This window comes from Emydura macquarii, unplaced genomic scaffold (genome assembly GCF_026122565.2).
Source record: "Emydura macquarii macquarii isolate MOO-44397 ecotype Brisbane River unplaced genomic scaffold, CSIRO-AGI_Emac_v2 contig_1263, whole genome shotgun sequence".
Classification (NCBI taxonomy): domain Eukaryota; kingdom Metazoa; phylum Chordata; order Testudines; family Chelidae; genus Emydura; species Emydura macquarii.
In genome coordinates this window covers 301016-328360 of record NW_027131400.1, presented here as the reverse complement: position 1 = coordinate 328360, position 27345 = coordinate 301016, and the positions used below count along the sequence as shown (strand labels likewise).

The 27345-nt window shown below is 39.9% G+C and overlaps 1 protein-coding gene across 1 annotated transcript in view; it reads left to right on the top strand.

The window, feature by feature from the left end:
- Positions 1-26523, top strand: part of SPMIP7 (sperm microtubule inner protein 7) — a 32325-nt gene extending 5802 nt beyond the window's left edge. The window contains exons 4-9 of the mRNA XM_067550411.1: positions 1132-1270; positions 3798-3865; positions 4959-5000; positions 5525-5632; positions 19999-20106; positions 26023-26523. Coding sequence (XP_067406512.1) covers positions 1132-1270; positions 3798-3865; positions 4959-5000; positions 5525-5632; positions 19999-20106; positions 26023-26146 — 589 coding nt within the window. The 3' untranslated portion in view covers positions 26147-26523. The remainder of the gene's footprint in view (positions 1-1131; positions 1271-3797; positions 3866-4958; positions 5001-5524; positions 5633-19998; positions 20107-26022) is intronic.
- The last annotated feature ends 822 nt before the right edge of the window (positions 26524-27345 follow it).

Here is a 27345-nt window from a genome sequence, read left to right as displayed (position 1 = left end):
AACAATAGATACATAGATACAGGGAAATAAGTTTCTATAAATATCCTCAGGCATGATCTACAATTTAGCCTCAATTTTTTCCTCATGGTAATGGGGGTTGAAGCCTGGGCCAGGCCCTTTTGGGCCCCAGTAAAGTGTATCTTCCTTCCCCCCCCCCCCCCATGTGGGGGCCCTGCACTAGATGTTTTGCTGTCCTTTTCACTAGTAGTTACTTAATCACATTATAAACTCTTTAATTGCTTCTAACCTTTTTAACAACTGTCCTCTCTATTATCATTTTTATTGAACATAATAGGCTAATAAAAGGTTGAAATTGTCTTTATTCTGTGCTAAAAATCTAACACAAATGTTCCACAAATCCTGGCTGCCAGAACAGAATTCCATAGACCAAGCTGATGGGATACACAGATGGGTTTGTATAATGTTGCTTGAAAAGAAGCAGCATGCTATCCAACTAGGATATACTGCAGACAACAACACGCATGAACTCTGGGACCCTGCCATGCCACAGGGTCCTAGAGCCCTGGCTCCAGGTTGAACCCAGCAGTCTACACAGCAATGAAACAGCCCCATATCATGAGCCCAAAGTCCACTGGCTACCATCTTCATCTGTAATCTTGATCCATGTCTCTGGTTCTTATTTACTCCCTTTGAAAAATGAGATATGGTATTTGCCTTATAGAGCAGGAGTGGGAAGTGTGGAGCCTTATTGAGGGCATTCAGTAGAAGAAGTTGAATTTAGAAGATCTCCTGGCTCCTAACTCAGTGCTCCTTTCCATAAATTAAGGGGTATTTTGGTAAGACAAGTATGGCGCCTTTAGCCACCTCCTGTGCCACTCAGTGCTCTGAGAATTCCTCTCATAGGAGGCAAGTCTTTCTAATTCATTCTCTTTCACTGAGCATCAAGAAAAAAAATCACACTTTTTCTGCAGTTTCCTGAACTATGTTCTCATATGCAGATGCAATATAATGTTCGCAAACTATTAGGGGATTTATTTCATTACAAAATCTAATCCACACATACAAAGTACATTTTTTTAATCCCCTAGTTATAGATGTCACTCCATGCATCTCCTATAATGACTGTTTTTAAAATGTTTCTTTTTTCTTCCTTTGTAATTAACGGTCTAGAGCTTATGAAGAAGTTCCTTGGGATAAGATATTGCCACCCAAAATCCCGGTGCCAGACTCAACAGTAGAAATGATGGCTGATCCCATCTCCCAGTGTTTTACAATAAAGAGATATGATCCTGCACCAGAAATAAGCCAAGTCAGTGAACCTTTTTTTAAATGACAGTTTGTTTTTTTTGCTAATGAAATGCAGCACAAATTATGGCCTGGATGTCATAATAACCTGCATGTTTTAGTTTGAGGTAGTCCCAAACCAAAACCCTATATCTAAACACCCCTGTATTTTGGGAAAATCCAAAACTGAATCCTGACTTTATGGCTCAAGCCTATCTTTTGTTAGGGAGTTAGTAAATTAGTCAGTTCACAAGAATTCAGGAATGTAAAACAAGCATTTACAAACTTCAAATCCAGTGCATTAGATCTGGGTGGAAATGGAACATTTCAGTGAAAATGAAAAAAAATAGATTTAGTTAAATTTTCCACAGAAAGTTTTGACTTTTAGTTAAATTATTTTGAAAGAAGACTAAAACTTTTTTTGTTTGGAAATGCTGCCATGATGCCTTGTTGATGAGTAGTTCAAATGACGTGTGCTCTGATTCTTCTCTATAACTTGAGCTCCCTGGCTGGACTACATCTTTCATGATGCACCACAGTCTCTCCTCATGGTAGTTATATCCCAGGCATCACTAACCATGGTGCATTTAGGAGATGTAGTCTAGATGGGGAGCTCAGCTCATAAAGGAAAAGGGGGAAATGAGGAATTCAAACTACAACTCCCAGGAGCTACTGTGGAAGGTTATCTGAATCTAAATATTTCAATTTTCAGCTGTTGAATTTTTTTATGAGAAATCTAAATTTTTCATGGAAAGCACACTGTTCAAGAAAAATTTAATTTAGTTGAAAACCCAATTTTCCACTGAGAAACAGTTTTGATGACTAATTTTTGACCAGCCCTACTTTTTATTGATTTCATTGTGCACTGGATTTGGCCCATAGTTTTATCTCACCTATATTTTTAAAAAATACAAACTAACATAGTATTAAAACATGTAGTCCCCTTTATTAGAATGCTAATGAGATGAGATTGGATTGCTATGGGGATTGATAATGAAATATAGACTTTCACCACTGTGGTACCTCTAAGTCTAGTGAAGTAAGTAGTAAATCCCATCTGTTAACTGCTAAAATACCAGTTTGAACTGGATCTCCATCTAGTTCCCAGTGGACAAATGTTCATGTGACAAAAAATACCCATCACAATTTACACTACACCTTTGACAACAGCCAACGGAGGCGAAGTATTGAATGGGCTTGAAGGATGAGCTTTTCTCTCACCCCTTCAGGACAAGGTTGAGGCACGTTAGGGCATACAGTGTGGGGAATCTCCTCCCTCTGCTTTATACACAAAGCCTGTAACTTACTTATCCCCCAGTCAAATTAATTACATGCAAATACATAACAGATCAGAAGACAAAATGCCATGATGCATGCATCAGGCTGCTTAGAAAATCAGCATCAAAACGGTGGGATTCGTGCTCACAAATGCAAGGATGTTTCCTTTAGTTTTCAAAAGTAAGAAGCAGGACCACAGTATTCACAGAGCAGTCTCTGCCAATTGACTCAGAAAGCAGCATTTCAGCTGGCATCACAGGGACTGGCTTCTCTTTTCTATATACTGTATGCAGAAAAAAAAGCTATACATGCACAGTGCCAAAGAAAGACAGTGAAAAATGAGAGGCAGAAATTATCTTGTAGCATGAAAAATCATATAATGTATTTATTTTATGTAATTATTTATTTTAATTGTTAAGAAAATGGGTCCTAAGGGCACTACTATAATATCTGGAAATTGCCTGAGGACAGAGGATATTATTTCTTATAACTTAACCCCTGAATGTTGTGGGGGAAAGGAGCATGAGAAACACAGTTCACTTTGGAATCTTCCGGTCAGGAATCAGGGCCTGCAGCAGAACTAGTCTCCTGGCAGCCCGATCAGCGCCACTGGCTTGGAGCAGGCTGCATGATTAGCCACGCTACCTGATTGGCTGCAGAGGCCTGCAGGCTGGCTCTTAGGCCAGCAGCATCAGCAGCTTGCTGGCTTCTCAATACTCATACCATTGTGCCTGCTTCCATGTTACCTTGTTCCTGCTTCTCCAGCCCTGCCTTGATCCCCTCCTGGCCTGATACTCTGCTTGCTGCAGTTCCTGACCTCCAGTTTGACCCTTTGCTCTGGCTCCTGACCATGGGCTCCAGCTTGACCCCCAGCTCTGTTAACCAGTTTCTGCCATCTGGTTCTGACACTTGGCTTTGGCTCTGACCCTGGCCACTAGGCCTGCTGCCTGTTCTCGCCATTAGGCTAGATTGCCCTCATCCTAGGTGGCTGACACATCCAATATATTAAAAACTTGATCTATTTTCCATTAAATTTAGTTCAATTTTTTTTTAAAAGATAAAAACTTCAGAGCTTGTGTGGACTCTAGACCAATAGAGTTGGTTGTCTAATTAATGATATTTTGGAAACTAACGCCCAGTCCTGCAATTGGCTTTGCACAGACCAGCAGGTCTGATTGCAGGATCGGGGCATAAAAATATCAGGCTTACCTAATTAGGTGATACCGTGTTACACAGAGCTCATCTTTCAAGAAGCATTCTGATTGTGATTCTAGATTGTTGGAGGCCTCTGGGACAGATTTCAAACAAGATCTTTTACTTCACCCCAAAAGCCGATTGATTTGTAAGTTTCATTTTTTATATTTTTGTTGTATTTTTTAATCACCATCTTTCCTTTATAGATCTCTCTGTGTATGGTGTAGTTCTTTTTTCAAAGATAGTTAAACAAATTCCATGTTGCGTATTGTGATGTCATCTGAGCTTGCAGTGACTCCTGTACACTTCACCAACATACTGTAATCAGAGAGCTAAAGATATCACATTAATAATTATATTAAAAATATATACCTGAGATCAGGCTTCTGTGGAAGGATTAGACACGAAAACATTACTAGAGAGGTTACCAGTAGTTAATTACTGTGTGATAGCTGCACATCTGTGACTTTTTCATTGACAGGTGTGGCTTTTGTAGAGATTATACAAGCAGAAAATGTTTACAAAATCCAAGACTCTGTCCTTTTTTGAAATGTTAGAAATGATCTCAGAATGCATTTCAGCTGAACAGTAGGGGAAGACGGGAAGATTAGTAGGGGCTCAGAGGGTGAGTCAAGGACAGGTAAAGAGGGGGATGTGAAGTGAGCTAGGGACAGATTAAATAGAGGACAGGAGGATGAGCCCGGGAGGTGAAAAGATAAATGGGCAGAATGAGAAGGGAAGGACGGCAAAGCTAGAATGTGATGAATCAGAACAAGGGGGACAGAGTGAGAACAGAAGGGAGGGATAGAGCATGAGAGAACAAATTCAGGCTTGGTGTTAAATTGACATATCTCCCATTGAAATCATTTGAGCCTCCTGCTGAAGAGCATCTCAGATTTTAAAGAGCTTTGTCACACAGTTCCAGGAATTTCCTGAAACCACAATTACCTGTGATGGGATTTGAACTCTGCCTGCTAAATAGGCTCCCTTGGCATAGATAACAACTCACCCACCTACAAATATCATTCACCACTACTTGATTTTGAGCCCACATCATTCCAAAAGCAAAACTTGGACTTGCCTCTGCCACTCCTACGAGTCCTCAAAAATAGGTCTCTAAGTCACTCCCTCTTTATTTTCTCATGTTTACTGCATAAAAAGTTTGCTTAACATAGTAATCAGTTATATTAGTTTTTAGGAAAAAAAGGTAATTGATTTATCTTATATTTTATCCTCAACAGTGTAAGTCCAAGCTCTCGAACTCAGCATATCCCTCTGTACACGTAAGTAAGGGTTTAGCAACATTATGTAATTTACAGTTTTGATGCAATTTAATGCAATCAGCCCATTTGTCTCATATTCCTAATGCAAGGTTTTCAGCTTCACTATTCTCTACTTACTCTTGGGTAACTCTATGGAATTACTCCTCATTTACAATAGTGTGAATTGAGTATGAGGTTCCATTGTGTCTTCATCTCAAAGATATCATACTTTACTATGGCACAGTATAAACATCAAAGAAGAAAATCGGGATGACAGATGTTTCTCATGTTACTTCCAGCTTTCCCAAAGCTGATCACTGCACATATGTTGTAGAGTTGTCATTAATTAGATGCTGCTAGTTAAGTGTGTGTTTGTTTTATCTTGAGACATTACTGTACACAGGATAGTTCATCTCCATGTATTTTCTTGTGGACCATTTTAATAAATAACTACAGATATGGAGCTTGAAGTATGATTCAGCTGCCTCAGCCAGCTGTCTTATGAATAATGTATAAGTCTTTGCTTTTCCTTTTTATCCAAACAGTGGCTGTAGTGGTGCAGAGAATTTTGAAGACCTAGACAACGCCAATGTAGACATAATTACTCTTGGCAGTGTTCGAACTTCAAAACCTCGCTACACAAGAACTGCTTAGTATGTTGCCTTTATTCCCTTGCTTTCACTATAACTGCTGATGGAGTTTTAGTTATCTTGAAAAGAAGAAAAAGGCCCAAGGCCCTGGTCTTGCACAAGAGAGAACATAGGATTTTCCCTGTCCTGGATGAGGGTCTGTTGCACAAGTGATATTGTTGCCTTTTAGGTACCAGAGGGTTTTCACTATGTGGTTCACAGAGCACACCAAAGGCCTTAGAGTCAATGGAAGGACAGCCACTGACTTCAATGGCCATTGAGTATGACTTCACTGCACATGGATTAATGCAATTGAGCCAACTTAAAGGACCATTCTGTCCGGATATACAAAATGTAGTCACAGCAGCAGCTACAAGATGATGGGAGATTTTGCTAAAAGTACAGTCTGACAAACTACCCTGCATGTTTGTATCAGATTATATGTCCCACCTGCAGCCTAACCTATGAATGAATTCATCACAGAACCCGAGAGCCTGATTCTCCATTGTTGTATCCAATTTGATGCTGAAGCAGTGCCACTGATTTTAGTGGAGTTGCAGTATTGTAAAACTGGAATAACACAGTGGAAAATCTAGAAATTCAGAATTGTTCCTTTTCCATCTTTCAGAAGTCTGATGCTTTTTTCCACTTTTCCTGCTTTGTTCTTCTCTCACCCCTTTTATTCATGTTTTGAAATATCCAAATTAGTCTTCCTGTGATACAGTTGTTGCTGAAACTGCTTTAATAAGCACTCCAGGAGAAATTGAAGTTAAGCAGACGCTTCTGTTCTCATTAATTTACAATTCTATATATGGGTTATTTGGAAAAAGATAATGAGGTGGAGAGGTGCTTCTAATTTATTTAAATTCTATGTTTCACCAAGTGTATACTCTGTTGAATAAGAATCATTATGGCAAATATATTGTACATTTGCATAATACTGTCACTCCTCTGGTTGCAGATATTAGGCACTGTAAGTTGATTCCCTAGGGAGAAGAAATTAGTGACGTGGAGTCTGGGTATTTTTCTTACTATCATTTGTTTTATTTACAATATACACACCAGTTCTTAAACAGAAATGGTCAGACAGTATGCAGGCAAACCATTCTTTCCATATTCTCATCCAAAACACAAACGCCCTGTTCCCAGGGAGCTATTGTGCCCAAGAATTGACAGTAGTTAGAAAGATTAAAGCAGAACCTACTGTTTGCAACAGCTCCCCCAAAAGAACATTACATTAACAATAAAACAATATTTTTTCAAAGGCTGAACATTGCCCACGTGCTCAGAAGAAGAACTTGTTAGACTATGTGTAAGAGCACCATCTGGTGACTTTTTTGCAATAGCATCGCAATGGTGGTAACTAGATATCATGGTGATATATAAATATACAGACAACAGGGTAGTTGAGTGACTGTCTCCAAATGATGAAACTGAGGCATGTGAGTCTTTTCCTGATCATCAGTGTCAATCCTTATCACATTTTTTTCTTTGAACCTAGCTACTTTTTTCTGAATATATTTTAATATGTTAAATCTCTTTTCTACTTCTATACTTTCTTGGCACCCACAAAAGCAACATTTTGTAACTATTTTACTCCTTTTCATGAGACATTTAACATTTTGCTAAATGACCTTGTCTTAAATGTGGAAAGAAAACTACCTTTATCATTGGAAAACCTTTGTAATAATGTAAGTTAAATATGTAAACTCATATCCCTCCTCTCAGTAGTGTTTTGTTATCCATGATACTAGAGTTTCATGCCACCTTCTACACTATGTTTGTAACAGCCTAACAACAATTGTCTGTCAAACTAAGTCTACCCTGATAATGCAGACACTGGGAGGTATAGACTACTTATGATAGTGCCTATGCACAACTGTCTCTCTATAATGTGTTTTTTATGGTTCAGTGGCTATGGTACTGGGAGCCAGAAAATAGAAATTATATATTCCTTGCTTTACTGTTGATTTGCTATGTGATCTGGGGAAAAACACTTAGGACCAGATTTACAAAGGTTACTTCAAGGGGAGTTAGGGGCCTAGCCTGCTTAGACGTTTTGAAAATCCCACTGTGTGCCTATCTATATGTTTAGGTGCCTGAGTACCTATGTAAATCTGGCCATTAGGGCCTCACCCATGTCTACTGTGTCAATTGAAAGATTCCTCCCATTAACTTCAATGAGATTTTAGATGATGGTCTCAAACCCAGTTTTTCACAAGTTTACATTTCACATTTTTAAGTTTAGATACATCTGTTTTTGGATTCCCAAACTTTAGATATGGAGGGCCTGACTTTCAGAGGGGCTAAACATCCAAAACTCCAGTTGAAGTCAGTGGGAACTGCAGGCAAACTGTACCCTTAAAACCAATTTCTAGGGCCAAAATTTTCAAATTGTTCTTCCCAAAATTAGGATCGCTAATCCAAAGTCCACTGAAGTCTTTCCATTAATTTTAATGGGCTTTAGATAAGACTGAGACTGAGCAGTTTCCACTAATTAAAATAAGAGCTGTAGGTACTCCTCACTTCTGAAAACAGTCACTTATTAGGTGCCTAAATATGGATACTTGTGGCTGACATTAAGCACCTGAGTTAAAAAATTTGGCATAGATGTATAAGGTTGGGCAACTAATAATAATAAGTATTATTATTATTTATTATTATTTTATTATCATCCTTAAGCTGTAAACCTTTCAAGGCAAAGATTGTTAGTTTTTTTCCCCATACTTTCAATAAACATAATAGGGTAGAATCGTGGGAGAAACAAGCATAAGAATTCAATAGTTATGGAGAAGAATATAGCAGTTTATGTACCCCATCACTCTGCATAGATAGGATACATGGCTATATAGCAGTATTCTTTGTGTCTTTCACAGAATCACATTATTAAAATAATAAAAAGTCAACTCACATCAGACTCAATTAATATCAAGTCCTTAAAAAATCAATACAAGGAGATGTTGACTTTTCTGGAGCATACCACAAGGACAGCAATTTCTGGAATTCAGCATTCTTTTTTTTTTTTTTTTTTTTGGGGGGGGGGGGGGAGGGTTAGGAAAAAGTCCAATCCCAAATTAGTATACAAGTGGCTGTTACTGTGTTACATTGCAATATTAATGAACAAGTCCATAAATAGCAAAAAAACCAACAACCCCAAAACAAAGGCATTGTTTCTGAATAATAAGCAGTGACCCTAGAAATCAGTTTGCCATGGAAAAACATGGAATTTGTGTTTTTTACAAATAATCTTTAGTTTTTACATTTTGTGAAAAAATGAAAATGTATTAACTAAGTTTTACTGAAAGTTAGGGTGACCGTAGGATGAAAACAGGATGCCACGCAGAGCTGGCCTAAGCCGCCTGGGGCTGAAAGGCTGAGCCTTACTGTCTAGCATCGCTGTTTGCCCCCTGAGTGTTCCTCCCTGCCCCGGAAGGGGGAAATGCCCCACTTTTTTTGGCAAAACTGTCCCATTTGTTCTTGCCTAGTTTTGCCAAAAAAGTGGGGCGTTAAAAAGGGGACTGTCACGGCCAAAACAGGATGTATGGTCACCATAGTTCAGCTGATACCTATATTTATTGTGGCTAGGGAAACTAAAGTTGAACATTTCATTTTAATCATGGAAATCATGGGGTTTTTTTACCGGAGAATTTTGGAGGTTTTATCATAGAAAACTAGGATCCCTGATAATAAAATATTGAGTGTTGTAATGCTAACCAGTGATTACCAGCTTCGGCCACTAGATGTCCTCTGAGTTTGCAAAAGCTGCTTACAGTCCATTAAATCTATTTCCTTTTGCTTACAGTAAGAATTTGAAAATATTTTTTTCCTTTTATATTCTTCCTGAAGTTTTCTTAAGCTAGCTGAGATGGTCAGAAGCATTTACCTGGAAAGCTGGGGTAACAGATAGAGGTGCTAAAACAAAAGAGAAACTAACTTGTTTTTTGTGTAGTTTCTCAATGGCTAGGCCTTTTCTTTCTAAAGTTTTCAGTGAACAGGGGCAGTGCACGTTTGTGAGAAAACTGTGGGAAGTATATTTTTGTGAAAAAAATAAGCTTTAAAATGTTCCCCCTCTCTTCTGCAGACAAGGCAAATTCTCTCTGTCAGAGAGATGGGCCTGCATCACAAATTTCAGAACATATGCTAAACAAATGTCTACAGCAGGTGTGGGGATGGCTGGTTTTGTCATGTTCTCTAGTAATCATTATGTCCAGTCATCTCTATTAATTTAGTACTGAATGCACATCACTTTCAATAGGGCCAGGTGTTGCTACCTTTACTCACTCTGACTAATATCTTACTCTTCAGATAGCCCTACTAATTGTAACAGGACTGCTTGCAGAATAAGATGCTACTTGCTGTGATTAAGGGGATCAGAATCTGACTAATATCCACCACATCTACTAATCCTAAATAAAAGATTATAAATGTATAGATCTGAAGGGCAGAAGTGACCATTATGATTAAGTAGTCTGACCTGCATAACACAGGCCATAGAATTTCATCCAGTCTGCGTCAAACCCATAACTTCTGGTTGAGTTAGAGCACAAAAGAATAGAAAATGGTTATCCAGAAATATGTTTTTTAAAAAAGTATGGTCACTATGCTAACACTAAGGTATGTCTACACTGCAATAAATCACCCGTGGCTGGCCCCTGTCAATTGACTTGGGCTCGCAGGGCTTGGGCTGCTGGACTGTCAATGTTCAAGCTTGGGCAGGAGCCCAGGCGCTGGGATCCTCACCCCTCGTGGGGTCACAGATTCTGGGCTTGAGCCCAAGCCTGGACATCTACACTGCAATTTATAGCCCCACAGCCTGAGCCCCACATGCCCCAGTCAGCTGACATGGGCCAGAAGCGGGTGTTTTATTGCAATGTAGACATACCCTTAGAGACTGAAGTGGTGGCATTGTCCAAATAAGCAGCAGGTTCCCTGCCCACATTCCCAGCATTCTCGATTTGCCGTGTCCTTCTTTTCCTGTTTCTCTCATAGAAATATAGAGTGTAACTGTAGGTCATAGGGACTTTTTGTAGCCAGAAAGTCTGACAATTACACAGCTGGAAATATAGGCTGCTGTGGAAAGCAATAGTCTTGCACATCTCACTTCCATCTGTACCCACTATTGTTAGACCTTACCTACTGTTTGGTACACACTAGTGGTACATGGTAAGGTTATTGTAATTTAAACAGATAATAGAAAAGTAATTGTCCGGCTTTTTTCATTGCATTCAACAGCAGTTTATATACTCACTTTCACTGTTTTGCTAATGGTTGGTTGCAATTCCTGTGTCAAGCACTAAAGTGATGACATCACTTTCATGTAATGCTCTGGGGCAAACTCATGTTCTTCCTCATGCCCTGCAAGAAAGGGTTTACCAGTAAGAGCAGTAGCAAATCTGAAACTAGAATGTAAGGAGCAGACAGTGTGCAAGGTTGCAGAGACAAAGGGAAGGAGAGATGGTGGAGCTGAGCATGGTTGGTACATTCTTCTTGGGCCCACCCAATCACCCTTTTGGGGAACAGGAAGCCATCTTTTTTTCTTTTTTTTTTTTTTTAAGGGAATTAGAAAAAAAAAGGAAGTCTGGCCATTATTATTTGTACTGCAATAATACTGAAAGATCCTCACCAAGATTGGGGGCTCATTGTGCAAGGTGCTCCACATAGACATAGTATAGTCCCTGCCCTGAAGAAATTACTGTGCAACTAGGAAATAGTACTCTTCCACTTTACAGATAGGGAACCAAGATGTAGAGATATTAAGTGATTTGGCTAAGTCAGGCAGGGAATTTGTGGCAGAACCAGGAATCAGACCCACATTTCCTGAATCCCATTCCAATGCCTTAGCCAGAAGACTGTTATTCCTCTATAATACTGTTTAAAGGGTGGTCTGTTAGAAATTTGATTAAAAAAAATTATATAGAAAATTAAGTTAGTGTGATATACAAATAAAGATACAGAGATATGTGTGTTCTCGTAAATCTTCATTTTTTTCCTGTGTGAATCAGAAACAAAATAAGTAGTGGAACCCCACTTCCATATAAGAAACCTGTGACTCAACCACAGCTGCTAAACTTGTGAACCTATATTTATATTAATCAAAACCATATTTGTAGTCTGGTTCAGTGGCCTAGCATTATCAGTCTGTGTTGTCATGAGAGAGACCTGGAAATTGATTTCTCAATGTAATCTGTAATCTCTTGATCCTCAGCACCCAGAAAGATCCCGGATGGCAATCCAGCCTGTTTTTTTTTTTTTTTTCAATGCACTGCATATCACCAGGCCAGCTCAGGGCATTTTGTTTGCATATTCACTCCTGAGCTGACTATAAACACACTAGGGTGGATCCATCCCCCTCTTTCACCTTAGTTACATTGGAACACATATCCGAGGACTGGAAGGCACCTAGGATTTTAAGAAAGGTTGAGATAAATGTCATTAGAGAAGCAAACAGGCAAAACCATGAGGAGGATGCAGCAGGGATGCCTTCTGAAAATACCTGTTTTAATTTAGCTCTCCTCCAGTAAACTTGTTAGAGTCACTGCAGACATGAAACTTTTCTGTGTTTGTGGTAGTCAAGTGGGCTTCCAAAGTAAATGTTCTGGTTATTTGTTGTGGGTTTTCCATAAAATTTTGTCCAAAAAAAAGTATGCAGAGCAACACTAACACCACAGCTGTTAGGTCTGCTCTTCCTGTATCTTCTCCACTCCCCCCTTCCCTCCCACTTTTGTCTGGCTTCCTCCTACTCTCTGCCCTTGTCTCCCTACTACCTGTTTTCATATTTGTTTTCTTTTCCTTCTTTCTATCTCCCCTCCTTGGCTGCAGTTCATCAAAGCACTTACACACCTGTGTAAGTCCTGCTGCAGCTTATGGGACTTACACAGGTGTGTTAGTGATTTGCTTATAGGGATGGAGTTGAGCATATGTTTATGTGCTTTGATGGATTGGAGTGTTTGTCATTTGTTCTGGGAGCTACATTGGAGTTTGAAACAAGCTAGACTAAATAGTTTGCTCGTTTTTTATTTGTTTGTGAAAAATGAATAATAAATCTGGTTTCATACATGACACAACTGGCAAAGTACCAGACAGAGAGCAGTTAGGGGTAATGAGATAAAAACTATGTTAGTGGACCGTGAGCCAGATTTTCAAAAGTAGATCAACAGCTACAGTTAGGGCCAGATTTACAAAAGAGCTTCATATGTTGAATGCATGTAGAGTGCTGAGCTCTTATGAAGATCTGGCCCCAAGTGTCACAATGAAAGCAGATGGCTGCTGAGTACTTTACAAAATCTGGCCATGTACGTATGAACTTCTGTTGCAAACGTGTGTACGGAGGGAAGAAAGAGAGACTGATTCCTGGTGAAACTCCAATTCCAGTGCATTTTCAAAGAGTAAGGCAAGTCATGTGAGCTAGTTACACTAAGGAGGAGATTTCAGAGGTACCAAAGTGATGTAGGAACCCAAACCCCTCTGAGGTTCAGTGGGACAGTGAGCTCCAAAATTCCTTAGCTGCTTTTGAAATCCACCCTCCCCTAATACATAAAAAGAAAATGATAACATAAGAATGACCATATGAGTTAGACCAATGGTCCATCTAGCCCAGAATCCTGTCTTCTGACAATGGCCAGTGCCAGGTGCTTCAGTGGGAATGAACAGAACAGGGCAATTATCAAGTGACCCATCTCCTGTTATCCAGTCCCAGCTTCTGGCAGTCAGAGGTTCAGGGACACCCAGAGCATGTCATTGTGTCTGAACCATCTAGGCTAATAGGTATTGATGTACTTTTCCTCCTTGAACTTACCTAATTCTTTTTTGAACCCAGTTAAATTTTTGGCCTTCGCAACATCCCTTGGCATCGAGTTCCACAGGTTGGCTGTGTGGTTGTATGAAGAAGTACTTCTTTTTGTTATTTTTAAACCCGCTGCCTGTTAATTTTCATTGGTGACCCCTGATTTTTGTGTTATGTAAAAGGATAATTTACATTTCCCTGTTCACATTCTTCACATCATTTATTATTTTATAGACCTTGATCACATCCTTCCTCAGTCATCTCTTTTCTAAGATGAACAGTCCCAATCCTTTTAATCTCTCCTCCTATGGAAGCTGTGCCACATCCTTTATCATTTTTTGTCATCCTTCTCTATACTTTTTCCAATTCTAATATATCTTTTATGAGATGGGAGAACCAGAACTGCACACAGTATTCAAGTTGTGGACATACCATGGGTTTATATAGTGGCATTTTTCTATTTTCTGTCTTATTATCTATCCCTTTCCTAATGGTTCCTAACATTCTGTTAGCTTTTTTGACTGCCACTGCATATTGAGCAGATTTTTTCAAAGAACTATCCACGGTGACTCCAAGATCTCTTTCTTGAGTGGTAACAGCTACCTTAGACCCCATCATTTTGTATGTATAGTTGGGATTATGTTTTCCAGTGCACATTACTTTGCACTTATCCACACTGAATTTCATCTGCCATTTTTGTTGTCTATTCACCCAGGTTTTGGGATCACTTTGTAACTCTTTACAGTCAGCTTTGGACAATAACTATCTTGAGTAATTTTGTCTCATCTGCAAATTTTGCCACCTTACTGTTCACCCCTTTTTCCAAATTATTTATGAATATTAAAGTAATGACCCAATTCATTCTTTCTTGTCAATTAACAAACACAAATATTTTATTCAAAATTGCATAATAAGGTTAATTTTCATTACCAAGAGAAAACTCTGTTCTAACGTTAGCACATGGATGCTTGCTGCCATTTCACTCTGGTTATTTAAGTGTCTTTATAGATTTTTTTTTCTCCATCTCCCAGCCACCCACTTTTTCCTTTAAGTGACCCCTTCCCCCATCAGCTGCTGCAATGAGATTATGGTCTAAGTGATATTTTAGTTCTGCAGGTGTTCTAAGGGGCAATGGAAAAAACTCCCACACTGCTGATGGGGATTTCCTCTGTAGCATTCATGTGGGGGGCACTGGTAAACACTTGGTGTGACAGACACTGCATGAATAATTCTCTTTCATTCCTGGCACGGCTGTAACTCACTAATGCATGGTGTAGTAACACTTAGTAAATTCCAACTTACATAACAAAGTTTCTTAAAGTGAGAGCTAACAGATTGCCTGAAGTGGCAAGTTTGATGCTGCATCTGTCTCATACTCTCTGTCTCTAGCTATCCTTTGTACCTTCCATATTGTAAGAAACATAACTTTCTGCTTATCACTCGGCTCTATATCACAGCCTCCTGGAACTATACAGCTAAAGTCAGGATAGAAGCTAAATAAGATTTTCTGGCAGCCATTAACAATATAAGGCCTGGGACAAATCGATCAGCAGTTCTCATTCCATTCACTAGAAGGCAATTCACTAGAAGGCACTCCCTCTTTAACTAACATCGAATACTTTCTACTTATCAGCACTTTTCAAGTGTTAATTAATTGATCTCCATAACACCTCTATAATGTACGTGTTATTAACCTCATTGCCTCAGTTTTCATACCTGGAAAATGAGTCTAAGTGACTGGCACAATGCCACAGATAGCAGTTGTCAGAGGCAGAATTAGCTCTTAGAAGACCTAATCCTGCAAATTCTTTATTGCAGTGGGAGCTCTGTACATGCAATACCTAAAGGATAAGGCCCGTGGAATTCCAAAGTCTTGCCCTCAAACCATCCTCCTTCCACGACTTATATCCCCTTTCCTTCCAGCTGTTCCTACTGGTTTATCAGCAATCTTACTGTCAGTCCCCCAACACACTGGGCCAGATTATTATCTCACACCAGTGTATCTCCAGTGACTTCAATTGTGTTACTCCAGACATACACATGGGTTGAGATCAGCCTCTAGCTCATTGTTTGTTTGTGTCCCTGAGCCATCTTCAAGTCTTAACAGAAACTTCATGGACCATAATTAGATAGACATAGGCTCCCTCCAACACCTTGCGCTATGTGCAGTCATTTGCTAGAACTGGTAAGAAATTTTCTGATAACACCTTTTTCATTAGAAAAAGACAATTTGTCAGAACTGAAACTGTTTTCAGGAAAGGGTTTTGATGAATCTCCCAATTCAAAAAATTATTGAAGAAAAAATATAAGGTTCAAAATTATCAAAACTTGCTGTTGTGACATTTTGAAAATGAAAAGTTACATTTTTCTGTTTAAAAATACTTTTTGTTTCAAGATTTTAGTTCATTTATACTATATTTGACCCAGGGTTTTTTTGGATCATTGGTTCATGAAAATTTTTGAGATTTTGACTTTTCCTTCCATTTTGGGATGGGAAAAAATTTTGAACTCTGAAAAACACTCACAGAGAAACTGTTTTCTCCCCAGCTCTATCATTTACCCTAGTGCAAAGTGGGTGTGAAACACTACCAAATCAGAATATGCCATTCACTGATGATCGTTTTTCACCCACTTCGCACAGGGTAACTAACAAAATACCCAATTTTGATCTTACATGTAGGTAAATCAGAAGTAAGACCATACACTAAGATAAAACAGGTTAAGTGAGATCAGAAGCAGACTTAGGCACTCTAACCTTCTGTAGGTGTTTTTTACTGCTTCATGGGAGAACGTTATGGCTTTATCCAGTGCTTTATTTTTGTGGCACTGAAGCAGTAGGTTCTAAGAAGGAGTAAGAAGCTGTGGGAGCTCTTTCCTGCTGTCAGTGCAGTGTATAGGGGTCATTTAGCAGTAGCTGTGAGAGATTACTCTTTTGCAGAAGTTTCTGTTTTGCAGGGAGAGTTAACAATGCCCTGGAAAATGTTTACCACTCAAGCTAAAGCATTGGGAACCAAAACCTAAATTTTCAAAAGTGACTAATGATTTTGAGTGCCTCAGTTTTCAGGTGCCCAATTTAAAACACCTTCTGATTTTCAGAGAACAATTACTCAGCTCTTTCTGATAATCAGGCCCCTTTAAAGTGTCTCTTAATGGGCACCCACAAATGGATGCACCCAAAATCACTAGCTTCTGTTTGAAATCTTAGGCCTTGCATAGCTTCAGTTACTTTGAATGTGTGTGGGGGGGTGGTTTTGTTTTTTGTGGAGAATGAGGGTTGCTAGTGTAATAACAAGGAAGCATATGAGCAAGAGAGAGAGACGTCATGGTGACAGAAAGAAAACTTGATGACGAGAAGGCTAACCACAAAGAATTTTGTATGTTGCCAGTTGTAGCCTGGCACTCAGTTGTTTTCTTCAGCGGAGATGATCTGGTTCAACATCTCAGCAGAGAGAAAACACAAGAGAACTAGACAGTGTGATCCAAAAACAAAAACCAAAGGGGTATTTTTTTAACCTCAGTTTCTTCTAGCTTATCACACACATAACCGCAGCACATTTCTACATCCCTTCTTCAGGTCCCATGAAGACAGCTGTTTAACGTAGTTTAGGCTTTCTTAGTATCCTTATACTTTTAGCTTCTCTTTACACAGCCTCCTCCTCCTTCAGTGTAACATCCTTCAGCATGCTGTGAAGTATGTTAACTCCGTGAATCACTTCTAAAAAGCAGACAACAATCTGGAACAAATCTGAATCTGGGACTGAATCCTCTTTCCAAGGAAAATCTGTAAATGAAAGAAATTCAGTTGTAACTAGCAGTGCCAGGTTAGGTGGTTTTGCCAGCTTTAAAGGTCAGAAGATTTTACAAATCAGATGCTTCACAATGCATAATGAGACTCAGGTGTCCACACTATTATACAGTTATGTGATTTAATTTCAAATAGCCATATGTTATATTGCAAGATATTATGGGATTTCATGCAATGGCCCCAATTCTCTGTTACACTGGTCCAGTTCTCTGGAAGTAAGTAGGATTTTAGTCTATAACTCAGAGTCTAATGAGCAACTCTTAAATGATATCTTATTATGTATCACATCACCAGGGAGGTAAAATTCCATTCACAGTCAGATTGATTTCCTTTAAAATAGTCCTTATGGACCAAATGATCAGATATAGGTGAATGCATGCGTTTGCCAAATGTGCCCATTGTACGTACAAAACCCTGTATTTGCATGCACACATTAGATACTTTCACAGCTCATGTGGACCAGAGGATTGAATCTGTTGGGTGACAAATGAATTTTCCAACAAATCCATCATGTTTTAACTCTGTATAACATACTCTATAGATACAGCATTTTAACATCTCTACCCCAATGAGAAATTAATTTAGAGTACCAAATCGCCTAGGTACACAGCCAAAGAATTATCTAATAAACCATGTTTCCCACAAGTCAATTTCTGCATCCTACACTGAATTTAAAGGGATTTCTGGTCACTGCACTGAAAACTAATAGCTCCATATTATCTCTCACTCCCAGATTTATTTTTTTAGAGAGCACATGGTGTCAGAAAGCACCTCGGAAGCAGTTCTTAAATGGGCACGGCTATTATTTGCAGAATGTATGAGCCCACAAAAAGGTGACATTTGCAAGCTTTACAGCCCCTTGTACTTAGCTGAGTCACCAGCTGAAACAGATTATCATGAAAGACTTGTCTGCTTGTGTATGGACAGTCTGTGTAAATGTATTGTTCAATGGTTACCTATTTTGAGCTGGCAGAACAGAAAATAGTTAACTGTTGATGCCAAAGCTGGTTGCCCCAACTTCTATATCCTATCAAAATGGACATTTTTTTTAAACTGTGCATGGACTTCCTCTCTGACCTCAAGTGGTTTTACTCCTTCTGCTCTCTCTAATCCTGCTTCTCTCTCTTCTCCTTTCCCTCCCAACAACACTTGCCTTTTAGGAGTTGATGTTTCAGTTGTGCTGTCCTATCGAGAAATCTTTCCTCAATCCCTTTGCATCACACATTAAAACTTTCCTTTTCTCTTTTTCATTGACTTGTCAGTGTATTGCATTTTGTATGAATTATCTTGTAATTTACAAAGGCTCAATCCTGCAAGGTACTGAGGTCTCTTGTCCGTCCAGCAAAGCATTTAAGCAAGTGCTTAACTTTAAGCGAGTAAGTAGTCCTATCTTGACTGCCCATGTATTTCAAGTTAAACATGTGCTTAAATCCTTTGATGGATTAGGCCATAGACCTCAACACCTTACAGGATGGATTCTGTGAATTATATTGTGTCATTGCACATCTTTGTTGTTTTTCTTTATATGAGTAGTTAAATAAGATTAAATTAAAGACACTGGTACAAATTCAGATGTTACATTGTTTTTTTATAATAATAAACATCTAACTATCTTAGACTGCTTGTATAAGATAAAAATGTATTGATGGTTCAATGCTCTGTGTCCAATAGAACAGGTACAAATGTAAATCTTTTTAAGGAAAATCATCCAGAATAATATATCAGAAATCATACTTGAAATTTGCAAAACTGTAGAAATATTGCAGGACATTAGTTTTCAAATTGTGAGGTGCTCTTTCTTTGCGGGGGTACAAGGAGGTTATCAGGGTACCGAGGACCTGACTGGTTACACATTTTTTCTTGTTTCTTCAAAATATTGTTGATAAAATAAGAATATGTCTCATTAAGTGAGTCTACAGCTCTTGCCAGACTGGAAGGACAAGGAGGAGGAAGGATACAAGGAGAAAGGGGAAGTGGTCTCTTCCTGTGCATGTTGGAGCACATGTGCCAGGGCCAGAAGAGCCTGTGGCCTATGAGTGACATGGGGGAAGTCCTAGGGGCACAAGGAGAGCATCCTGTCTGTCTGTGTCCTGCTGGGACCACCCACTTGGAGCATGTCCTGGACAAGGGATTTTCACAGGCGTGGCTCTCAGACTGTAGGCATCCATGGAAATACTCTTTCTTAAAAAGAGGGGGCTGCACATGTGACATGAATCTCCAAAGGGTGGGGGGTATGCAGCAAAAAAAAGTTTGGGAACCTCTGTTTCAGAAAATTTGGGCATAGGCCAAAAATTTCAAAATAAGCTGCTGCCTAAAAATAGTCACCTAAATGCCGTGTTTGAAATTGGGACCTAAATCTCACCTAAAATGTAACCCATGTTTGAAATATTGGCCTTAGTGCTTTTGTGAACCACGTCCTGAAGTTCTTTCCTCCTGATGAAATGTTGTTGTGGATCATGAGTAGTGTACAGACAATCAGACAAAACACATCATTTCAAAACAAAGTGAGAAACATTGGAGAACTGTTTTTTGCCCTCTGTAATCAAAATTGAGTTTATGGGCCAGATCTTCAGTAAATTATTTTGGCTCCATTGAAGTCAAAACGGCTATGACAATTTACACCAGTTGGGGTCTGGCCCTGTGCTTTTATGTAATACATATAATATCGTACGATTACACCCTGTATCGCCTATAGAAACACAAGCTAGTGGTTTTACAATTGTCTGTGATTGATTATTTCAAGCCTATACTCATTTAATTTAGTCCTTTCCTGCCCTTCCCCCTTTTAACTTTTTCCCATAGTACTCCAAATATCCCTGGATACACTGGCAAGGTTCATTGGACAGCAACCCACCCAGCAAATTCTAATCTTCCATCAACATCTCCATCGATAATTACACGAATGCATGGGTAAGTAAATGTGAGGCGTATTACTCAATTTGTTCAGATACATTAGCGGAAAAGTCCTAATTACAGTTATTTCATTAAAGAACAATTAAATATGAAACATGACATTTCCTTGGTTTAAAGAAAAATATTGGGAGTCAAATCCAATCACATGGCTGCCAAGACAATCTAAGGTCATTCCTGATTTTCATGATTCCTTATAGGCTTATCACAGAAATGCATTAAAATATACATTAATGCTGAGGGTAACCAGGGGTCCTAAAACAACTGATTGTTTCCATGATATGTCCTTGGATATGTTGGCTAGATTATGGCCCTTGTGATCATGTTTTGATTGAGATCTGTCTGTTCTGGAATTTTTTGGACTCTAATACATGTGCTAATGCCAGATATGAGGTTACATTTTGTTGGGGGTTTGAAGTTCTCAAGACATAGATGCTTTCCTCACAGAAAATTGTTGTTAATCATCATCACTCTGTGTTCCCCTTGTATACCAGGTTCATCACTGCAGTATCTGAGTGCCTTACAAAACATTTTCATTGTAAAAGTCCCCCCTCTGATTCTACCTCCTATCTTCTTCCCCAGAAGCAGCTGGATAATTATTTAATAATTGTTTGTTGTCCTCTCCCCATATATGCTTTTGTATTACTCCTATTTTTTCCCCATAATGATCTAGGACTTCATGATGACATTGAAGTCTCCACTAATTCCTAAGATGTTCATCTCTTAAACTGTGTTTTATACGGATTAGCTTTAAGACAAAATACACTTCTGAACTACCAGTATGCAGTGTCCAGAAATACTTACAAGCTTTGGGGAGCTGACTGGCTACTAAAGAATTCCTCTGTCAAAGCAGTTCGTAACTGAGTGCAACACACTGGCACAATCTCCTGATACCTCTGCCTTTTTCTTGTGTTGCTGTACTTGGAAAATAGGCATTCTTCTGTAATAGCAGTTTGCAGGTTATAAAAATTGAAAATACACAACAGGGTCTTTGAGATTTTATAGGCTAATCGAGCTGAACTCAATCAGCTCACTGTGAGACCAAGTTACTTTTAAATGTCACACACATGGATGCTGATGTGCCTCTGCAGAGATCACTGGCAGCATTCAGACAAATACCAAATTTCGAGAGCAAAGAATCAGGTGCAAATGTGATCTGAGAAAGTCAAATATGTCTGTTGTTTCCTTTACTTTCTGCAGGTTATCATGCAAATACTGTATGCAGTACAACTAAGCATTTCTCTGGTTCTGCAATTGGACTTTATTCAGTAAAAATAGGTCAGAATGCTTGTCATGACATTTTGCAAAAATTAATCCATATGGCAGCATATGGATTTTTTTTCTGCAATGCGTGAAAGGATTCTTGTCCTATGCTAATGGGATCTCTCTGGAATCAGGTAGAGCTCTATGACCTTTCGTAAGGGGTGTGTATGAGAAAGACACAGAGAGTATAAACAGGCACTGTATACTAGATTCTGCCACCATTACTCATGCTGAGAAGTACCTTTCCTTCTGAGTAAATAACAGATGTATTTTACTTTCAATGGGACTAGTCATGGAGTAAAATACTACTCACTGTGAGTTAAGCTGCCAGAATATAGCCTTATATTTGAAACTGCTGTGTTAAAAACAAAAATCCAGATCCTATGAGTACTCAACAATTGATCAGCAGTATGTTCTGGCAAATGGCGCATACAGTTTTATCCTGCATCTTTTGAAGTCAATGGCAAAAGTCCCATTGATTTCAACGGTGCAGGGAGTGGCCCATTAATGACCTGTGATGGAGAGGTGAATTCTGCTACACCTGGATCCGATCCCTCTAACAAGGAAGTCAAGTGGATTTTTCAATGGACCCCCTATTCTCCTTTTGTGAGGAGGTTATCTCACCCTTTTATTGCTTTCATGGATGATGACACATTTTGTTTCTACCTTTTGTCTTTATGGACTCCTCTTATTGTAACATTATGGTGATGGATTTCTTTGTAGCTACTTCATTTAACATGTCAGGACTGTATATTCATTGTTCTGTAACTCCCACTTAGAGACAGCTAAAGGCAACACAGGAGATCCTGTAGTCTTCTGTTAACATGGTCTAATGAACATTCATGTAAAAATAATCAGCTGTGGACAGATCAGACAATATTTTAGCCCACTTCTGCACTTTATTTCATTCGGATAGAGATTCATAACATCTGGAGTGAAATTCCTTAGGCCCCTCATAAACCTGCTGAAATCAATAGGATCACATGGGCTAACAGTACAAAATTGTCCTTTCATCTTTGAACATGAATATAATTCTTTTATAAATAAAGTATTTTATTATTATTATTTCATTATGTGTGTGGTGCTCAGACTATGGGGACAGGTGATAGATAATTTCAAAGTCCTTTAGTGCAACTAAAATGTGGAAGCTGAATACTCCATTAGAAATATTTTGCCAAAACATGATCCAGAAGGGAATGTTACAGAAACCCGTAAAAGTTTTTTGTTTTGCAACATTTATGTTTTGGTCTCTGTTTGAATTATCTGTCCATAGCCCCTCATCAAATAAAAATCCACACAGAATACATAGTGTGATACAAATATGAGGATCTCATCATATAAGCCTTCTTATCTTTTCAACACAGGGTTACCACTAATTTTGTTTAAATAAATAGTAAACTAGTAATTGAGTGGGGATAGCATTTGATTGCTTTTGGAGAGAAGGATTAGTTCCTTTCATGCTATTTATAAGATTTTGAGCACGTGGTGCTTTATAAAAGCAGAAAAAGGATTTTTTTTAAAAAGAGGAGAATATATTTGTTTTAGGTACCTTGTGCACAAGAGGCAAAGTAGGGTTTACTAGACATAGGACCACATAGGTGGCAACCTAGGCAGCAGTGACCATGAGATGGTCGAGTTCAGGATCCTGACAAAAGGAAGGAGAACAGCAGGATACGGACCATGGACTTCAGAAAAGCAGACTTTGACTCCCTCAGGGAGCTGATGGGCACGATCCACTGGGAGGCTAATATGAGGGGGAAAGGAATCCAAGAGAGCTGGCTATATTTTAAAGAAACTGTATTGAGGGCACAGGAACAAACCATCCCGATGTGCAGAAAGAATAGTAAATATGGTAGGCGTCCAGCTTGGCTTAACAAAGAAGTGTTTGGTGAACTTAAACACAAAAAAGAAGCTTACAAGAAGTGGAAGCTTAGTCAGATGACTAGGGAGGATTATAAAAATACTGCTTGAACATGCAGGAATGAAATCAGGAAGGCCAAAGCACAATTGGAGTTGTAGCTAGCAAGGAATGTGAAGGGGAACAAGAAGGGTTTCTACAGGTATGTTACCAACAAGAGGAAGATTAGGGAAAATGTGGGCCCCTTACAGAATGGGGGAGGCAACCTAGTGACAGAGGATGTGGAGAAAGCTGAGGTACTCAATGCCTTTTTTGCCTCTGTCTTCACAGTCAAGGTCAGCTCCCAGAGTACTGCACTGGGCAGCACAGAATGGGAAGGAGGTGAACATCCCGCAGTGCTGAAAGAACAGGTCCAAGACTATTTAGAAAGATTGGACATACACAAGTCCATGGGGCCAGATGCAATGTACCTGAGGGTGCTGAGGGAGTTGGCTGAGGTGATTTCAGAGCCATTAGCTATTATCTTTGAAAGTTCATGGCAATTGGGAGAGGTCCCTGAGGACTAGAAAAAAGCAAATATAGTGCCCATCTTCAAGAAAGGGAGGAAAGAGGATTCAGGGAACTACAGACCGGTCAGCCTCACCTCAATCCCTGGAAAAATCATGGAGCAGGTCCTCAAGAAATCCATTTTAAGGCACTTGGAAGAGAGGAAGGTGGTCAGGAACAGTCAACATGGATTCACCATGGGAAAGTCATGCCTGACTAATCTGATTGCTTTCTATGAAGAAGTGACTGGCTCTGTGGATGTGGGGAAAGCAGTAGACATGATATACCTTGACTTTAGCAAAGCTTTTGATACGGTCTCTCACAGTATTCTTATCAGCAATCTAAAGAAGTATGGGTTGGATGAATGGACTATAAAATGGATTGAGAACTGGCTAGAGCATAGGGCTCAACGAGTAGTGATCAATGGCTCCATGTCTAGCTGGCAACCGGTCACAAGCGGAGTGCCCCAGGGGTTGGTCCTGGGGCCGGTTTTGTTCAACATCTTCATTAATGATCTGGAGGATGAGGTAGATTGGACCCTCAGCAAGTTTGTAGATGACACCAAGATAGGGGGAGTGGTAGATACCCTGGAAGGTAGGGATAAGATACAGAAGGACCTAAACAAACTGGAGGATTGGGCCAAAAGAAATCTGATGAGGTTCAACAAGGACAAGCGCAGAGTCCTGCAATCTAGGACGGAAGAATCCCATGCACAGCTACAGACTGGGGACCGATGAGCTAAGCAGCAGTTCTGCAGAAAAGGACCTGGGGGTAACAGTGGATAAAAAGCTGGATATGAGTCAGCAGTGTGCCCTGGTTGCCAAGAAGGCTAACAGCATATTGCGCTGCATTAGTAGAAGCTTTGCCAGCAGATCACGGGAAGTGATCATTCCCCTCTTTTCGGCATTGTTGAGGCCACATTTGGAGTATTGTGTCCAGTTTTGGGCCCCCCACTACAACAAGGATGTGGAGAAGTTAGAGAGAGTCCAGCGGAGGGCAACAAAAATGATTAGAGGGGCTGGAGCACAAGACTTATGAGAAGAGGTTGAAGGAACTAGGCTTGTTCAGTCTACAGAAGAGAAGAATGAGGGGGGATTTGATAGCAGCCTTTAACTACCTGAAAGGGGGTTCCAGGGAGGATGGAGCTAGGCTGTTCTCAATGGTGGCAGATGACAGAACAAGGAGCAACAGTCTCAAGTTGCAGGGGGGGAGGTCTAGGTTGGACATTAGGAAAAAGTTTTTCACTAGGAGGGTGGTGAAGCACTGGAATGGGTTACCAGGGAGGTGGTGGAATCTCCATCTTTAGAGGTTTTTAAGCTGCGGCTTGATAAAACCCTCGCTGGGATTATTTAGCTGAGGTTAGTCCTGCTCTGAGCAGGGGGTTGGACTAGATGACCTCCTGAGGTCCCTTCCAACTCTGATTCTGCTCTGATTTACACCCATGCAATCCACCCATTGAAATCTGTGGGGTTGTACAAAAGTAAATAAAAGGCAGAATTTGACTCACTCGTGTATGTGTGATTGATATCCTATGAGTATGTACAATGTAACATAAATTAATTTTGCTAAGAAAAATATGGAAAAGCAGTAACAAAGCTTGGTGTTCTCAGTGAAAGCAAATGAGTTGGCAGTCATGGCACTCACAATCAGTAAAGCCTCAGGCCTTAGCCATTGCTCCCACCACAAGATATAATGTGTCCGGTTCTGTCCTAGAACCTATCTGGGCTTAGTGCAGGAGAAGGAAGGGGAGCCAGGAAGTTACAGTTCCCTGAATCTGAAGTCTTTTCTGCACCAGTCCTGGCCCTGATGAGAATTACAACAAGTGAGAAATTCTTCTGACTTATGTCACTGATGTAGGGTCCTTAAATGGCTTATATGCCAGGGGTTGGGGACATCTGCTGTAGGAACTGCCTATGCCAGCTTTATGCTATCAGGGAGTTCTTCTATGCCACGGGGATTCCCTGCTGGCTACTTGCAGTCGAAATCTGGCTCTGTCTTCACCATAACACCTCAGAATACAATGGACCTTGTTGCCTGGGCCAGACTGGGGAGAGTGCCACCAAAGACACTTCTGATGAATTTCCTGCCACCGTTGTTGAACTGGCTGAGTCTAGTAGAGTGGGACTGTCTTGAATCGTATAAATTTTCTCCAAAGTCAGTGGTCATACCAGTTAGCAAAGAATGTGTTTCTGCGCAATATGAAAAAAGATTATTTTTTAAAAGATATTGTCTTCGTTTTGTAATTGCAGATACATAGCAAAGTGTGGACACTCATCTCGATTTAATCACCAGGGCCCTTTGTCTCAAATGCTTACTCCAGTTTATCCTCAAAATTCTTTCAACAAGATGGAAAGAGAAACTATTAAGGTTTAACAAGAACCCATCGTTCTACCAGTGTGACTGTGAGTCTCAATGGCTAATGGTGGGAAGGAAAGAAATGTGTGAAGTGTATACACCTTAAAAATGGGACCAAAGTAAAAGAATACAGAAGTGGGTGGACATGCTAGTCTTTATTATATGTTCTTACTATACTCAGTATTTATGACTTGCTGTTCTTTATGGTTAAAATCATTTGAGAAGATAGAGGACTCTTCACAGGTTGAAATATAGTTACTGTATTGAATTGCAGTATTAAGATAAAAACTGATGTGATAGAAAGACTACCCCTAAATACTATATTCCATATGCAGTGTAGTCTGTGTATATAACATTTATTAAATTTATTAAAAATAGTCATTCTTTGCACTTCTCATCAGTAGCTCTCAAAGTGCTTTACAAAGATGGCTGTCATCGGGTGAGATTCTAGGCTATGCCTCTTGGAGATGCAGCACAGAACTCCTGGCTTGGAGAGGAGGAGGAAAAGGTGGCTTTATAATATCTGAACTCCCTTGGGAGTCCGGAACGATCCAGGGGACAAAACGGGCGTAGCTACAGGTGGGTCTGGATGGGCCACAGCCCACCAACTTAGAAAGCAGGCCCACCCAATCTGTTGCTGCTGCTGCCGACGTTCTGCTTAAGCTACCCTGGAATGTCAGGCAACTTTTGGCTGGTTGCTACCCAAACTTCCTGCTTCTGGTCACCTGACCAGAAGCAGGAAGTGGCCCAGGCCCACCCGAGTCAATCACAAACCTTGCCAGAAAATCACTTCTGGCTATGCCCCTGGGCCAAAATGGCCATCTTCCTAATTTAGGCAGCACAGGGAGCTGTGATAGGTTACAACAGCCTATCCTGGACTCCCTGTTGGTGGCGGCATTGCCAAGAATGTACATCGTGCTATGCGCTCACCCTCTCCCGTCCCTGGCTATCCCCCTGGCACCAGGGCTTGTGATGGGCCTGTCTATGTGGCATGTCTACACTGAGAGAATTCTCCCACAGTCAGCTAAGGGGGTTTCTATGGCTCTTATACACTGCAGAGTGGTGTACACAGTCCAGACCTGCTCGAGAATGGGAGAGAAACCCACCCAGAAAAACTAAAAGAAAATGAAGTTAAGCCTAAGTCACAGAGTAAGTCAATAGCAAAGCTAAGAAAAGAACCCAGATCTCCTGCCTCCCTGTCCTGAATCACACTAGCT